The sequence below is a fragment of the Podarcis liolepis genome (genome assembly GCF_965112155.1).
Source record: "Podarcis liolepis genome assembly, chromosome: 1".
Taxonomy (NCBI): Eukaryota; Metazoa; Chordata; class Lepidosauria; order Squamata; family Lacertidae; genus Podarcis; species Podarcis liolepis.
The window spans coordinates 40,596,142-40,613,440 of record NC_139554.1 but is presented as its reverse complement, the minus strand read 5'-3'; the positions used below and the strand labels follow the sequence as shown (position 1 = coordinate 40,613,440).

The 17,299-nt window shown below is 42.8% G+C and overlaps 1 protein-coding gene across 1 annotated transcript in view; it reads right to left on the bottom strand.

Annotated features, from left to right (window-relative positions):
- Nucleotides 1-360: 360 nt before the first annotated feature.
- Nucleotides 361-17,299, bottom strand: part of SPRED1 (sprouty related EVH1 domain containing 1) — a 77,378-nt gene continuing 60,439 nt past the window's right edge. Inside the window, exons 5-6 of the mRNA XM_083509394.1 lie at nt 12,716-12,874; nt 361-6,258 (exon numbers count right to left, since the gene is read on the bottom strand). Coding sequence (XP_083365520.1) covers nt 5,599-6,258; nt 12,716-12,874 — 819 coding nt within the window. The 3' untranslated portion in view covers nt 361-5,598. The remainder of the gene's footprint in view (nt 6,259-12,715; nt 12,875-17,299) is intronic.

Below are 17,299 nucleotides of genomic sequence, written 5' to 3'. Positions count from 1 at the left end.
AGCAAGGAGATTCCGACTAAACATCAGGAAGAACTTTTTAACTGTAATAACTCTTCAACAGTGGAAAAGATACCCTTGGAACGTGGTAGATTCTCCTTCCTTGGTTTTTAAGCAGAGGTTGGATGGACATCTGTCAGGGATGCTTTAGCTGAGATTTCTGCATTGCAGGGGGTTGGACTAGATTGCCCTCAGGGTCACTTCTACAATTTTATTATTTTATGCAAGGCAGTAGGCCCATGTTGCTGAATCCATCTTAATGCTACACAATTCTGAAAGGTACTCTTCTGCACCAATATTTTCCTCTTTCCCCGCTCTGAGCCATCCCAAAAGTGAAATACAAAAACACATGACATATCTCCCTTTAATTTCATGATAGTTTTAATCAGGTAATTGCAGGAAAACATTGAAACTTAAATCTGTTTTATGATATTATCCAGTATGGCAACTTACAAAGGGTATGATAACAAAACAGTTAAAACTCGTATGTGTATTTACATTATGTCCTCAAGGTAACCAGCTATATTCTTATACATAGAAAGAAATACATCTATGGCATGGAATTAAAACTTAAACCTACATCATTTAGTAGAAAGAGATAGCAATTAATATTTTAATGGAAATAATATACAAGTGAGGCACTTTTTTGAGGTCAATAGGGTGGAAAGCAAATTGCACTAAGCAAAATATTCACAAACAAGAGGGAGGGGAAAAACCTATGTACAGATTATGCTGCAGCTCCCAATACAAAGTTTTCCCCACTAGGTTTTGTTTTAATTTTCAAAGCTAACCACAGCTATTGCAGTTAAGATGCTGGGGGGGGGGGGAAGGGAGATGCCATTTAAATGCTACTTCATCAGTGCACCAAAAAGCATATGCAAGTTTTAACCACCAGGCTGCCAACTTTAATAGTACTAATTGGAATACTAAACCATCTCCTTTATTCTTCTCCCTCAAGAGTGTGTGGACCACTGTAGACTCCATATATACAGTGTTCTATGTTCTCTGGAGATCGAAAGACCAACACAAACATTGTGTATTATTTACATGGGGAGTTCTTGAGGTTTTTCTTCCTTGTACACACATACAGGATTACTCACAGAAAGATTATAGAAGAAAAATGGGAATGTTGCATTCCAGCATGCAAAAATATCTGAAATTGCTGTTTGAAAGTGTGGAGTTTGGTCAATACAGAAGTCTGTGCTCTAGATCTAAATTTGCTTTGAACTTGGGCACCACTTTTAAAGTATCTGCGTCCTCTGAGACCTTCTGACCCAGCAATAATAAGTCTCTTCCACAGGCGAGATTGCAGGTAATGAAGCTGCTATATGCACTAGGGCACAAATCTTAACATTGGTTCTGAAGGAGGAACAGAAAAAGGTTTCTCAAAAAATCATGCAAATTCAAAATTCTGTTGGGATGAGAAGTGAAGTAAAGGTGACACTACCTCCAAACAACTTTAATGTGCAACGCTTAGGGGCCCAGAACATTCAAGTGCCCCAGATGTTGGCTGGTGGGGAAAATACACACAGTTCACTTTCTGAACACAATGCATTCCCAGGAAATTGTTAGGCAAGCATTCACACAGTGAGTTGGCGATTCCATTTCCTATGGGAACATTTCTAATCCGTAATCTCTCTCCCCTCTGCCCAAAATGGCTGCAGCCAGCCAGCAAAATAGAGCATAGCTGTCAACGTTTCCCTTTTTTAAAGGGAAATTCCCTTATTCCGAATAGGATTCCTTGCAAGAAAAGGGGAAAGTTGGCAGCTATGAAATAGAGACAAATGAAAAACTGATCTGTCTGCACTCTCTCTGTATGGTTTCTTCCCAAAAATGGCTGCCGTACACCAGCACAGCACTAACATGTAAGGAAGTGGGCAAACTCCAGCTATTCAAATATCTGAATCAGCTGTGAATAACTGTGTATAGATAAGTGAATTTCTGCATAACAAACAGGTGGATAGCGGGACACGTGTGGTACAACTCATGACTGTTTTCATTCAAGTTCAAGGCCCTAAGTTTTAGAACTACTGGCTCAGAGATTTCTATATGAAACAGAAATGCAGGCTTTTGTGGGGATTTTTTTTTTTTTTTACAACAAAATAATATAGAAAAGTTAAAGGCTCACTGTTTTGCAAGGTGGGATATAATCTTCTAAACTTTCAAGAATGACTCTTCTGGAATAAGACCAACAATGTCAATTAACAGGATGGGGGGTGGGGTGGGGAGGAACCAGAAACTTCCAGCTATTGTTTTATTTTGGTCTGGAACATTTGCATTTCCACAAAGCCTGATAGTAAGAATGTCTTGTTTTACACTACTGGACTTTCAATGGGACATGTTTATTAATTCAATTGTGTCTAAAACAACTGCAGTTGCTGAAATTGCACGGATCTCTTTCCATCCCCTATTTTGGCATTCATGTTTTAAACAACTATCAGAGAAAATGTGTGTGTGTGTGTGTGTGTGTGTGTGTGTGTGTGTGTGTAGGCTGCATGAATAAAGTTAAGTTTCCTAAATCATGTTTGTCCAGTAGGTGGTACCCTAATGTTATAGCTAGCTGCTTTCACCTCAGACAGAACACTCCTTCTTTCAGGTAGCACCTTTTAGGAGGCTGAAACCTGAACATCCTTCGGCAATTACTGCACATGAGTTGATATAGGCTTGGAGAAAAGTCCCTCATTACATTACACCTTAAAAGGCACCTGAATTTACATGCTTTACAGTAAACCTCTTATCTGTTTACTCTTTGTCCCTAACCCAGCCTCCTTCTGAGAAAGCAGGGTGGAAAGATAAAATGCACACAGGGGCCACAATCCGATTTAAGGACAAAAAAATTTAAGTGCACTGAAATCCATGAGATTCAACAAAACAACTCCATGGCGCATTCTATGAATTAGAATTAGTGGATTGAGAAGTGGTGATTCAATGGTTTGTTCCAGGAAAATAGAGCCATACATCATTTCTTAGTTTAATCACTGGCATCTCCAGTTAAAAAAGCACCTCAGTTAGCAGAGCTGAGCAGCAGGTCTGCCTGAGATCTTGAAAAATGACCACTAATTTGAGCACAGAGATGGATTAACCCGTGGTCTGACTCCCTATAAGGCAACTTCATATGTGAGTTGGCCACAGTTAGTTAAGAAATTCCCCCGTTAAAGCAAAAGCCTAAACATACAGAAATGTGGCCGACATCACACAATCCATGAAACCAGATACTGAACCGATGCAATTATTTCAAATTAGATCAGTTGCAAATAACACAACCTATATACCAGTATCCATATTAATTTGTATTTTTTTAAAAAAAAAAAACAAAAACAAAATAGGAATAATATTCTTCAAGAGTAAAGGATAGTAAATGTTTAGCAGCAAAGTGGTTAAATATATACTGAAAATATTAATGCACATATTCAGTAATTTTTTTTAAAGCATATAAGGTTTCACTACTACAAGAACCAAGAGTTGCACTATGTCGATGAGTGCTCATAGAAAATGGTTAGATTCCCAAAGTACGCACATACGCACACATACACACAAAGTTCCAAAGGACTTTTTTTCTGTACAGCCAGCAAGTTCTTTTCTTGGGTTGTTGATACCATGCTCCATTTTTAATTAAAAGCATAATGTTTTAGTAAATGCTATATTCACAAGATGCAGGTCCTATGTCAACAGTGAAATGCAGGTTACGAATCTCTGTCTCGTTTTTGTTTGTATATTTGGAAAAAAAGTTAACAGTCTATCTAGGCAACCAAGTTTAGCTCAATATGTGAAGCATGAAAGTCTTCTGGAGCAGCAGCTCTCAAATATATAAAAGGAAAGGATTTAAAGAGATTGCTGCTACAGTGTCGTGTTTGCTGACTTCGGTTATCCATACAGGCTTTTTTTTTTAAGTACAAAACTAGAAAGGAGCTCTTAACTTCTATAGTTATCAATATATTTGTCTTCTTTTCAATGTGAAATAATACTTCAAGATGATCTATGTACATAACGTTGTCAGTTCAAGCTGTCATATAAATATAAATGCTTTCTTTAAAAAAGTATTTTACAGATAGTGTTATATACAGTTGTTCAGTTTGATACCTGGGCTCTGGGAAGAGGAGGGGAAGGAAAGATTCCTGTGATTGAACATGGTCTTCGGAAGAAAATAAACCAAAACATTTCACTGGGGAAAAAATGCATAGAAATAAAAGAAAAGGTAGTGTGCAATTATAATTTTAATCGTAAGAGCATATTAAACACATGGTTTTTCCCCTCCACCCATTAACGATTTTGAATGAATGACTGCTTCACTGCTTTAGAGAGTTTTATTAATTAAAAACCTGTATACTCAGCTATGTTATATGATGGATGACATTTAGAAATTTCCCCAAATTGGTATTTAGAGCACATAGCCAAATGTTAAGTTAAACATTCATTATTAATATGCTACAACAAAGACAAAATAAAACCCACTTCCATTCACAAGAAATTCATTTGCTTTTCCCTACCTGGGTTATAGTTTGATGTACGGAGTATTGTAAATTTCTGATAGGCCAAATAAGATTAGAATAATGGATGCTTTTTTGTTCTTTTGCTAGTTTGAAGTAATAATTGGTACCGTTGAATTGCATGATAAATATATATATATATATATTATGACAATTATTTTGTTGTATTTTTCTTTCCCCAAACATCTGAAATCAAGGAAACCCTAGAAGAAAATTTGCTGGTTGAGAAAGGAAAAAAACTCCTTTGCCATTTCGCTGAATACAGAGTAATTTATATATAAAAATAAATGTTATGTTCTTATAAGAGCATTAGACAATTACACCTGTGCTTAACAAAACATTGGTCATTCAAGACTACAATAATTAATATTTTAAAGGCTTTCAGATTACCAGAATGTACAGAGAGAACTCAATACAAAAATGTAGCTGAAGGGAAACAAGACTGAAAATATTGATTTGTCCATTTTGAATAGAAATGCTACTAAGTTAACTAGTTAAATATCGAGAAATACTACCATGGAATGTGACTGGAAATGTGGTCCATAACTGTGTTGCAACTGGAAAGGGGAAGGAAGATTTAATAATTCGTACCATATATTTTGTTAAATATAAACATTTGTTATTTGTACATAAAGTTGTTTCCAAAAAACTATTTATAAGCAATTTAGTTGCATTTAAAATCAATTTAGTTTCTTGCAGTCGCCAAGTTTTAAACTTTCCTTAGTTTTAAATCAGCTCTCGCTACTGCAGGTTGAGTTAAATTTTCTGCTAAATAGATTCTTTCAACAGCCCCCATCACCTAACCTCAATATGTACAAATTGCTGAAGTTGATCCCTTATAGTACGGACTGCAGTTTATACTTCTTTCAACCACCAATCGTTAAGAAAAGGCTTTCCTTTCGCAAGAACTCCCGACACAACTTGCACCATGCACTTAAAAGCAGATCATTCGGCGTGGCCAGCATTCCTACAATGCAACAAGTTCTGATGCTTCTTTCAGAATTGACCTTTCATACACGACAGGTTTCCCCCTTCTGCTTGCCAAATGCTTCCACGAGTTAGATACTTCCTGAAAATAAAGACGTTGTTAGCCCAAACTTGGTACCGGACTGGTTCATCCAGCCGCTTTATGCTTCCCTCCGCAGCATCCACAGACCTCACCACAATGGTGGCACGCTCTTAAGGGGAGGTAGCAGCACATACACGGCGCAATGAAAGACAACGTGACAAGGGCGAGCCATCGCAAGCAGAACTTGTCGTCGCTAGTGTCACAAGAGCAGGGGTCAGAGAAATCCCCCTCCGAGTCTGACATACAATGGTAGAGCATACTCTCAGCACAAAGCATGCAGCTAACTTGATAGATGCATCTCTTGATGGGATCGGGAGCATCCTGGCATTTGCCCCGGCCATTCTCTTCATGATTAAACCTTTCCTGGCAGTATATGCAGCGAGAGCGCTCCCCGTCCTCTTTCCTCCTTTTCGACTTTTTCAATTTGAACGAGGAAGGTTGCGTTTTCAGTACCACAGAACACTTGGAATCTTTTAGCGAATTCAACTTAGTTCCGTCCCCGGAAGGGTACAGATAGTCTGGTTTTTTACTATCTGCCTTGGGACACTGCAGCGAGGCGTCGCCTTCATCCCTATCCAAGTCATTTTTCCACATGTCTGGGTGCCTATAGTCTGCATAGCGGCGTATTAAAATGTCACGAGGGTTTATTCGAACAATTTCTTCGTCGTCCTGAAAACTGACATTCCTGACTGGCTTCAGGGGTATCTGAAAGGGAAGCAAGACACTTTGTTTTACACACAAGTGTGACAGAATCTCTCAGCACAAGCTGATGATTAAGTACCAGAGAACTTTATTGTCAGGAGGTTTCATCCCTACTTGTTTTCCGTAAACTGAATTGAAGAGTTCCTGACAAAGATGATAGGCAGAGTAATCCAAATGGTGTGTGTGTGTGTGGGGGGGTGTTATGGGGGGCAGCAGAACTCAAAATGGATGAACTGCCATTTCCCATCTGGGCTTGCATTGGTAAGACAAAAAGTGGTGGCGGGTGCATTTTCCTTTTCCTGTTCAGTACAATGATTCCTGCAATTCATGGGTCACCCTCCTTGGAGTCACAGGATTGCAGCTTCATGAAATCTATTCATATTTAATGCTGATTAGGCACCTTAACAATTAAATGCTATACAAAGGTATTCACAACCCTGCATCCCTCCCCTAAATGCCCATCGTAGGTCACCTAAGACATGAAAAGAATGAGGAGATGGAAAGCTCAAGCAAATGAAAAACAAAAACCATGAAGAAAAGAGGGTGAGTGCAAATTGGGGGTGGGAGGGAAAGAGTTGACCAGTAATAACATTTGGAAGAAGAGAGGACACACACACACACACACACACACACACACACACACACACACACAGTGTCTTGCTGGCAGGGCACTGGGAAAGGCAGTTAATCTGCCTTTATTTCCTCCACTGCCACCTTTTGGGTTGCTCTGGACAAAAAGGATGGGTCTCAGAAAAGGTAGTGTCTAACAAAGAGCAGGAATTTCAAAAGCAGAAATTATTCAACTCACAATTCTGCTTTAACAATGTGAAGTAGGATTTGTGAATGCAACACAACACTCTTGAGATAACTGCGAAGCAGACCATTTTCAAACATGGGTGAGACTCAAAAAAGTCTCCAAATGACAAAGTGGAGAATTAGGAGCTCAGGTGATCCATGCTTCTGAAATTCTTGGAACTAGCCCCCAAGTGCAATTCTGTGCATATCTACTCAGAAGTAAGCCCCATTGAGTTTAATAGGACTTACTCTGGGTAGGTGTGATCAGAATTTCAGGCTGCCTGCAGAAAGTGGTTAATTTTAAATCATATTGCAAAGGGTGGAGGATTTCTTACAGGTGTAGAAATAAAAGCCACTTTGCAACTCATGCCTGAATTATTTCAAAATGCTTTTTGAAGAAGCAGTCCTTGATTACTGAAGTACTTGCTTAACAAACACATTAACACTTGTGGTGAGAACTTGTAGCCAGTACCAAAGAAGTTGCTCACTTTGCTGGCACCAATGGAAATCCACAAAACCAAGACAGAAATAACTTTTCCATAACCTTCTAAAGGATCGGCCAGCGATGACAGAAACATCTTTCACTATTAATGAAAATAAGTTTGCTATAAAGTTTTAGTTTATGAGCAAAGATTAAAAAGCAAACAATCCTTTCCCATCCCTGCCAAGGGCAAAAACAAGACACTCCATTATAGGGCAGAGCAGACTTCTGCTGGAATATTTGAGATTCAAAATGGCTTGGCTCAAAGTAATAAAAATTGTAATCGGTCACCCTTGCCAATGGTTAAAACTGTCTAAACAACTAGAGCAAGCTAAATAGGGAAATCTTTGAAATCTAAGTAGAAGATCACTCTAAAATAAAACAGAGTACAGTGGTACCCCGCAAGACGAACGCCTCGCGAGACGAAAAACTCGCAAAACGAAAGGTTTTTTCGTTTTCGAGTTGCCTCGCAAGACGAATTTCCCTATGGGCTTGCTTCGCAAAACGAAGCTTGCCCCGGGGACAGCGGATCTTCTCTTTGAAGCAAGGGGCCGCGGGGAGATAGCGATCTCCCTGCAGCCCCTTGCTGCAAAAGACCGGGGGAAGCGGGGAAGCGAAGCGCTTCGCTTCCCGCTTCCCCCGCACCTCTTCTAAAGCAAGGGGCTGGGGGGAGATAGCGATCTCCCCCCAGCCCCTTGCAGCGAAAGATGTCGGGGGAAGCGGGAAGCGAAGCGCTTCGCTTCCCGCTTCCCCCGCACCTCTTCTAAAGCAAGGGGCTGGGGGGAGATAGCGATCTCCCCCCAGCCCCTTTCAGCAAAAGATGTCGGGGGAAGCGGGAAGCGAAGCGCTTCGCTTCCCGCTTCCCCCGCACCTCTTCTAAAGCAAGGGGCTGGGGGGAGATAGCGATCTCCCCCCAGCCCCTTGCAGCGAAAGATGTCGGGGGAAGCGGGAAGCGAAGCGCTTCGCTTCCCGCTTCCCCCGCACCTCTTCTAAAGCAAGGGGCTGGGGGGAGATAGCGATCTCCCCCCAGCCCCTTGCAGCAAAAGATGTCGGGGGAAGCGGGAAGCGAAGCGCTTCGCTTCCCGCTTCCCCCGCACCTCTTCTAAAGCAAGGGGCTGGGGGGAGATAGCGATCTCCCCCCAGCCCCTTTCAGCGAAAGATGTCGGGGGAAGCGGGAAGCGAAGCGCTTCGCTTCCCGCTTCCCCCGCACCTCTTCTAAAGCAAGGGGCTGGGGGGAGATAGCGATCTCCCCCCAGCCCCTTGCAGCGAAAGATGTCGGGGGAAGCGGGAAGCGAAGCGCTTCGCTTCCCGCTTCCCCCGCACCTCTTCTAAAGCAAGGGGCTGGGGGGAGATAGCGATCTCCCCCCAGCCCCTTGCAGCGAAAGATGTCGGGGGAAGCGGGAAGCGAAGCGCTTCGCTTCCCGCTTCCCCCGCACCTCTTCTAAAGCAAGGGGCTGGGGGGAGATAGCGATCTCCCCCCAGCCCCTTGCAGCGAAAGATGTCGGGGGAAGCGGGAAGCGAAGCGCTTCGCTTCCCGCTTCCCCCGCACCTCTTCTAAAGCAAGGGGCTGGGGGGAGATAGCGATCTCCCCCCAGCCCCTTGCAGCAAAAGATGTCGGGGGAAGCGGGAAGCGAAGCGCTTCGCTTCCCGCTTCCCCCGCACCTCTTCTAAAGCAAGGGGCTGGGGGGAGATAGCGATCTCCCCCCAGCCCCTTGCAGCGAAAGATGTCGGGGGAAGCGGGAAGCGAAGCGCTTCGCTTCCCGCTTCCCCCGCACCTCTTCTAAAGCAAAGGGCTGGGGGGAGATAGCGATCTCCCCCCAGCCCCTTGCAGCGAAAGATGTCGGGGGAAGCGGGAAGCGAAGCGCTTCGCTTCCCGCTTCCCCCGCACCTCTTCTAAAGCAAGGGGCTGGGGGGAGATAGCGATCTCCCCCCAGCCCCTTGCAGCGAAAGATGTCGGGGGAAGCGGGAAGCGAAGCGCTTCGCTTCCCCGCTTCCCCCGACGTCTTTTGCTGCAAGGGGCTGGGGGGAGATCGCTATCTCCCCCCAGCCCCTTGCTTTAGAAGAGGTGCTGGGGAAGCGGGAAGCGAAGCGCTTCGCTTCCCGCTTCCCCCGACATCTTTTGCTGCAAGCGGCTGAAGGGAGATCGCTTCTCCCGGTGCTCCGAAGCCGGGCGGGGGGCATGGGACACCTCCCGCCGCAGCGGGGACACCTTTTGAAGGCAGGCGGGGGGGCAAAGACTTTGGCCCCCCGCCCGCCTTCAGAAGAGGTCCAGGACCTCTTCTGAAGGCTGGCGGGGGGCAAAAGTCTTTGTCCCCCCTGCCTGCCTTCCCAGGGGCTTTTAAATCGCCCCGGACAGCGGAGAAGTCCTCCGCTGTCCGGGGCGATTTTAAAATGCCGCCCGCCAGCATTTTAAGATCGCCCCGCACAGCGGAGAAGTCCTCCGCTGTTCCGGGGTTTTTTAAAATGCTGGGGGTGGGAAGAAAAGCCCTTGTCCCCCCCCCAGCCTTCAGACGAGGTCCGGGGACAGACTGTCCCCGGACCTGGTCTGAAGTCGGTTTCCCTAGGAACGCATTAATTGATTTTCAATGCATTCCTATGGGAAACCGTGCATCGCAAGACGAAAAAACCGCAAGACGAAGAGAATTGCGGAACGAATTAATTTCGTCTTGCGAGGCACCACTGTAATGCAAGCCTAAGCTTCAGTAATAGATTGTTCTGGGCTTTAACTCTGCAACCTTGGGGGGGGGGGGGATGTCAGGAAAATGAGAGATCAGGCTGAAGTCAGGCAAAAGCTACTTTGCACAAAACTTTCTTTCTACATAGGTATACAGTACAATGGTGCAGGCAACCCCCCCCCCCCAAAAAAAAAACCTTGGGTGGTGGTGTACACAGTAATGCTGGAGTACAGTTGAAGAGCTGCAAGTAGTAGCATTCACAAATATAAATCTTACAAAGTAGACATATGTGATCTTTGCACACCTACACATGGGAAATCTCCCTAACCCATGTATACTCAGGTGAGAGAAAATCTTATGCCTATATCTGAGGTACTCCAGGATACCTGGGTGCCACAATATAGAATTGTGGGTAAAAGAGGCATAAGATCAACTACAAGGTTAGGAAAGGATAATATTAAATTTATCATGGAGTGCTCTATTTTCACCACAAAGGATTTTAGAGGCTTGACAATAAAAAAAAGACAACTCACGAATTTAAATGCCAGCAGACATTTTTGCTTGCTAGCCAGCTGCAGTCTGTGGCTATCATTGACCTCTTCTCTCCTCTTGAGAATTTGGGACAGGAGGTCTTGTATTGTTCTGGGCTTCGCTGAGGGCAGAAGCAGTGTGTGTGGCCAGTTCTGCTTCTGCTTGCTCCAGGGCCCAACACAATATGAGACCATCTTGGCTGTGAGTCTTGGAAGACCTGCTCCCTGCCTGGCAGGCCTTTTCCCACCAGGCCCAAGAGGGCAGGGCCCTGGCTGACTCCAGCTACAAAAGCAGAAGTTTTTGTTGCGGGGGGGCGGGCGGGTTGTAGCTGATTTTTTTTCATCTTTATTTTAGATATTATGATTTATGTGGAAATTGTATTTTTGTTATCTTGTACGCTGCCTTGAGCATGGCTTGAACTGTGGAGAGCGAGCACACAAATGAAATTACGTATATGTATATTCTTTCTACCCTCCTGTGAGCCTGGAGGGAAAGGGAGACGCTGGGGGCCTTTTTCTCTGGCAAATGGATTTTTTGAGACCTCATAAAATATTCCTTGACTGACAAAAACATGACTATTTCTTGGGGAGTGTTCCCCAGCTGCTGTAATTTTTTAAAAATAAGCATTTCTACTGCTCAGGTGGAAAACAGAAGACGAGCTTTGTGAAGTGAAGGATTGTTTGGGTGGAGGAGAGGAAGAAATCCATGTCCAGAGCAGGAAGTGGGTGGGACTGTGACACAGACCGAGCTGCTTGCCTGGAGGCAACAATGGAAACTGTAAAGGGGAATAAGAAAACTATGTGGCTGAGAGGCCCAGGAAGGAGGGCAAGTAGCCTGGAAGGGGCTTTAGCATCTTTCGAGAAGCTGTATGGCAGTGGAAAGGAAGGCAGAATAAATGGGACTGAGCAAGTATACGTCAATGAGAAAGGCTGGGTGAGTAAAAATTCCTAAGTGATAGAAGGAATTATACACAGCAGGCGAGGGAAAAGAGGGAAGTATGCAGATGGGAAGGAAGAGGCACAAGGTGGAAGTTGCTGCGACTGCACATATTTGCTCAATTCAGAAGAAATGGGAAGTCATGGTTTCCAGTTGCATGAGCCACACACACCACCACCCCTTTCAGCAGAGAATGGCTTCATTCACACCACAGTTTATTCCCTTTCCCTGATGTTTCCCTGGTAGTTATTTTGCACAGAAAAACTGAGCTTTCACACAACATAAAAGCCACTTCTGAAAATATGTATGAGGATATAGTCTACCACTCATTTCCATGTTATTTGATTGCACCCCCCCTTACAGCCCCTTCCCCCCAACTCAGAAAACCATGTGATTTTGTGTGGTGATTTTCCTGCTTTTTTCACAGGTTCGTGCCACAGCCGCTCACATGACGAGCTGTGTGGCAGACTACCAGCATGTAGTGCATTCCTTGCCCACTTCAAGGCTAGTATTTCAGCACAGAGTAGCAGAATGGTGGTGGCATGTTGACATCTGTTGATGTCTGTTGCTGGTTCTTGCTGTGTGAATGGCCTTTACCGCAACATGGCCGTATAGGGGTTGAGATATGATGGAACAGGCTTGTGTAGTGTGAAAGGAAAGTTAGAAAAAAAGAAAGAAGCACTAGCCTTATAGTCAGTTAAACTAACACAATAAACCCCACGTGTGAATACAGCCAAAGAGATATCAGAAGCACCTTCTACTTTTAAACAAGCTGCAACTTCCCATGACACTGGAACCCGAAGAACTATAGCTTGTTCAAAAGTGGAAGCCGATGTTTTTAATCTTCCTGTAGTCACTTCCACTTTTAAGTCTGGTGCATGAAAGAGGGGAGAGAAGGGAGTACGTGAGCCTGAGGCTTGCCATGGCTCTCTAACATAGTGGAAAAGCTTTGGCTCCCATTATAGGTCTAGCCTAGACAATAAAATAAAATAACTAAGCCAAATTTCTGACAGCTGTTTTTTTCTAGTTGCAGAGCTGTTACCTGGTTGGATTGGTTGTGGAAAAATGGTCTTCTTGAGCTGAAATCTTCAAAGGTTGAGGGTCTTATACTTAAGCTTTTGTAAGAATCATTGCTCACTCCAGGTTCATGTTGGAAAAGATGATCTTTCATTAGCAAACTCGGTATGCTTTCTGGAATAGCCTGGGAATGATAATAAATTATAATTCATTTTTTGTTGTTGTTGTGCTTGAGTCATCCCAGCAATTCAGATGGATGACAATGCAGATGACTTCAATTAAAATCAAAACAAGTTGCATACTAAACATTTACAAAAATTCTATTGTAAACAAATGCCACAGATTACATGCTGGAGGCAGCATTTATGCAGTGTCAAAAATACTTTTAGTATCCCCCTTATGGAATGCTTACTGAATGTACAAGTCACAAACACACCCAGCACAAGAAAAACACTAACAGCCCTTCAGACCTACAATTTCCATGATTGCATGGTATGGATATGGGACCACACAAACTCCATTTCCCAGTTGGTTATTTATACATCTAGAAAACATCACTACAGAGAGGATTGTATGCCATTTCCTTTTCCAAGCAGTGATTGGCACCGAAGACTTGATATTTGTCAACCACCTGACCACCAACTAACCACAGCAATTGCCCCTGGTTCCGGCAGATCCCTGAAATAGAGCAGCCAACCGGGTTGGGTGTGTGACTCACTCTCACTTCTGTAATAGAAGGCCACCAAATTGGTGTGGGAAACTGTGATCACCTGAACACTTATTGCAAGACCATAATTAGGGCAAGGATTTCCATGGAATTTAACACTTCAAACAGGCTGAATATATATTCTTATGCCACACCTGCTGTTTTCAGAGTATATGATGGCTGTGCAGCCTTTGGCAACTTGCAGCTCTTTCAGTCTTAGACAGCTGGTTGGGACTTATGGGAGTTGTAGTCCAAAATACATTGGGACAGGTTGCCTTAATGTGCAAGACACTACACAAAATCTGTTCCTTGGGAAGATGCTCATTTTGTGAGCATGTTTCTGACAAATGTACTTTACGTGCTTACACCTTTCTGCACCTTCAACAAAATGATACTTGTTAGAAGTACTGTTACTGTGCAGATGGGCACTCTATTTAATAGACAAAGATGCTCAGCCACCTCAACAAAAGACAATGTTCTCCACAATTCACTTTTAAGTGTCATTCCTAAGTGATGAAGGTAGTAAATAAGTAGTAAATTCTAAGATAATACAATGAGCAAGTCACTTTTTACAGCTTCCTAGATTGTAGAAAACAGTGCTCATCAGGAGCTGAACCGACTATTGTGAAGTCGGGCAGAATCTAATCAATTGTTGTGGAAGAGCATGTTAACATGCTTGCTATAGACATAAAAGGGTGGGCGGGAGGAAAATAACTTTCCAAACTTGCTACACCAGATGGTGCTGTGGAAAGCTTTTCTGACAAGCACTGTGTGCATTAGCAAACGCCAACCCTTCTTGGGGTCTAAAGACCTTATAGTCCAGGGTACCACACAACCACTAACAACCCAGTATAACTAGCAAGGATCTGCTGAAGCAAGCCACAGCACTGCAGCATGGAGTTGGGCTACAACAGCCTCTGGACTTCAGATACTCCTGTGGAGGCATATGAATTCTCAACACTAAGTAAGCAAAGGCGATATCAGTGCAGTGGGAAACTGCAAACTACACCCTTATTTGGTGTTGGGGGCTATTTATGTGTTATTACCATTTTCAACAAATGCTTGACATCTTTTCTGTAGTTCATACAAAAGTTCAGTGTTTGTGTCATGTTCTCAGTACCCATCCTTTTACACTCAATTCCTCAAACTCCCAGTAGCTACACAGTCCCTAATAAAAAAGATTTTGGTTTCCAAACAAACCATTTTGATGAAGTATTTCAGAATAGTTCTTTGGATAGGAAACAATTAGTTTAGGTTGTTTTGTCACGGGATGGTTATTAAAACTTAAAACAACAGCAGCAGCAACAAAATAAAATCAAGAAATACGGTTCTGACAGTAAGAGGCCCAAACACAGGCTACTATTGTATTGAAAACAAGACTAAATAAAACCAGCAAAATATTTTTACAGTATAAAAACGTGCCACATTAAATATAGTGTTTGATGGTCTCTATCTCACATAAAACACAGACATAGATGCACAAATCCCCACTTCTTTTCTACTGCCAAAGCAATTACGCACCGCCCACATTCAATATCCTTCAACCACAGCACTGGCATAGGCTAGCCAGTATCATCTATGAAGTAACCTACGCCAGTTTTTAATGCACAACGGAAATCTGGTTTGCTCCCAGCTGCTGGTATAATAATTACTGTCCTATGGTTGCTAAGAGATACTCTGACTTTTTTCCAAGACTATTAAAACATTTCTGTGTGCACAAGCAAAAGGATGCTGGGTAAAAGCAATAAAATGACTCTCCAGCTGTAGAAGCCCAGCAGAACTCAAAGCCAGATGACAGCTGTAGAGAAAATGAAAACCAGACTGAGATCCTCTCTTCTTCAAAACTCCTCTCCTCACTTTTCCCAGGATGAAGGTTGGGTAAGAGAACGCGGCGCTCTTCTGCAAGCCTTGTTAAAACAATCCTCTATCCCTGAACAAGTGATCTGACAAAAGAGTAAAGGAGACTATACTCTCCTACCTCTTAGAAAAGGCTACGTATTTTCTGACCCTTGTGCTTATTAGCCCTTTCATAAGACTGTATTTTTAAAAGCAACACCCATATCCCATTTGAATTATGAATTAAGACTCAAGTTCAAAATAACCTCTGCTTTAGTGATTCTGCAGAACAGAGCAATTACTTTCAATGCCAACAGCTGTTTCCCTACAATTAGTTGCATATTTTCTGCCCTACATCCTGAATACCTTCAGCAGCGGCCTAGAATCTGCAGAATATTTTCCGGTCATTTAAGACAGAACATTTCCCATATAAAGCACATCCTAAAAGCATAGCTGAATTACAGATACAACATTTTCCTCCTTTTAGGATCCCAAATGAAAGCAAACTACAAAAGCAAAACAGGAAGAGTATCTTTTGAAGAAGCATAAAAGGATATAGACAGCAATCTTGTGCCTAGTTTACTCTCAACAAAGTTACGTAATTCAAAACCTTTTGTATTGCAAGCAATGTTCAATTCCTGGCAGGTGTGGATCAATTCAATCTTCTTGCAAACATAGACATACTAATCTTCATGCAAAATTTGCCTCCTAAATTGAACAGCAGTGATAAGAGCACTCACTTCAGCTTCATGGGGGATTAGACTACTTATAACTGCAAATCAGCACAGAAAATTTGATGCGACTAACAGATTTTTGTAGAGCTTTTGAGTTTACCTAGCTAGGTTATTGTGTCATAAATTTCTACAGACAACAGTCTGCTCTATGAAGCCTCCAAATTTAATTACAGAAACTACAGCAGTAGACCAGTTCACACCACTTGTAAGAGTTCACAAACCAGACAGTTTCCAACCTGCAAAAGAAAAACAATTGGAGAAAGGGAAGACATTTCCTCTGCAGTGAGCACAGAAACCAAGTGGGCTGGTGGAGTAAGGGCTGAATAATCATACAGGAGCCCATTCACCTATCTATAGTGTATGTAATCCCTTGCTGCCTATGGCTGCCAGGTGGGCTGCCAAACTCTGAAATCTTTTTTTCGAAAATCAAAATGAACCATTAGTTTTCATTTTTGTAAAACAAACAAACATGTGTGCAAAACTTCAGTTGCTTTGGCAATCTGCAGCAGATAGTCTGGGCAATAGTCATTACCACTATACTATAGCAAAAAGGTGGCTTTTTAGTACTGTACTGTACTTTGTGACATGTTGTTCAGTACAGCACAGAATATAGCATCTTCCCCTTTTTTAGCATACAGAAAAATACCCTGAGAGCACAAACTCCTGTTCTCCAAACCTAAGATATTGCAGTGCAGTAGTCTAGTCAGCCATTTTATGAAGGCTGGCCAACGTGTTTTGACATTAATTCAATTAACAAAATAACATATTAACAGAAGTTTCCACTCAAGCTCCAGATTGCCAGGAAATTACCACCACAGTCTTAGCAGACATGTTATTCCGGGCAAAATGGATATGACATCCTATCTTGTTAGTTCCAGCACCACCACTACTTTGATGCTGGTTGGCTGCCGGTGGCAAAGTGATGGACTTCCCAGTTCTGTCCACTAACTGAATAGACAAATGGAGTCTATGTGACTGAAGTTATCATTCTATGTTACAAGTACTTAATTGGCAACCAATATCATCCACACAGAATAAGAGCTGAAGAATAAGAGCCCCTGTGTCTTCATAAACTGTCTGACAGAAATCCTGCTGCTGTGCACTTCAGCAGTTTTCCTTCATACCTCTCAAAACTATTTTTACTCATTTCTTATTTCTTCTGTCTGTTTCCTGTCACACCTATGCTTACCTGAACTTTAAACTTCAAGGCTGAGGCCTGGTCTGTACTTTCATATCTCACATGGTCATTTTTCAACTGATCCTCTCTGCCCAACACTCATTCTCATTCTACCCAGCATTCCATTCAACACCATTTAACTTTCTCTCAAGAAAG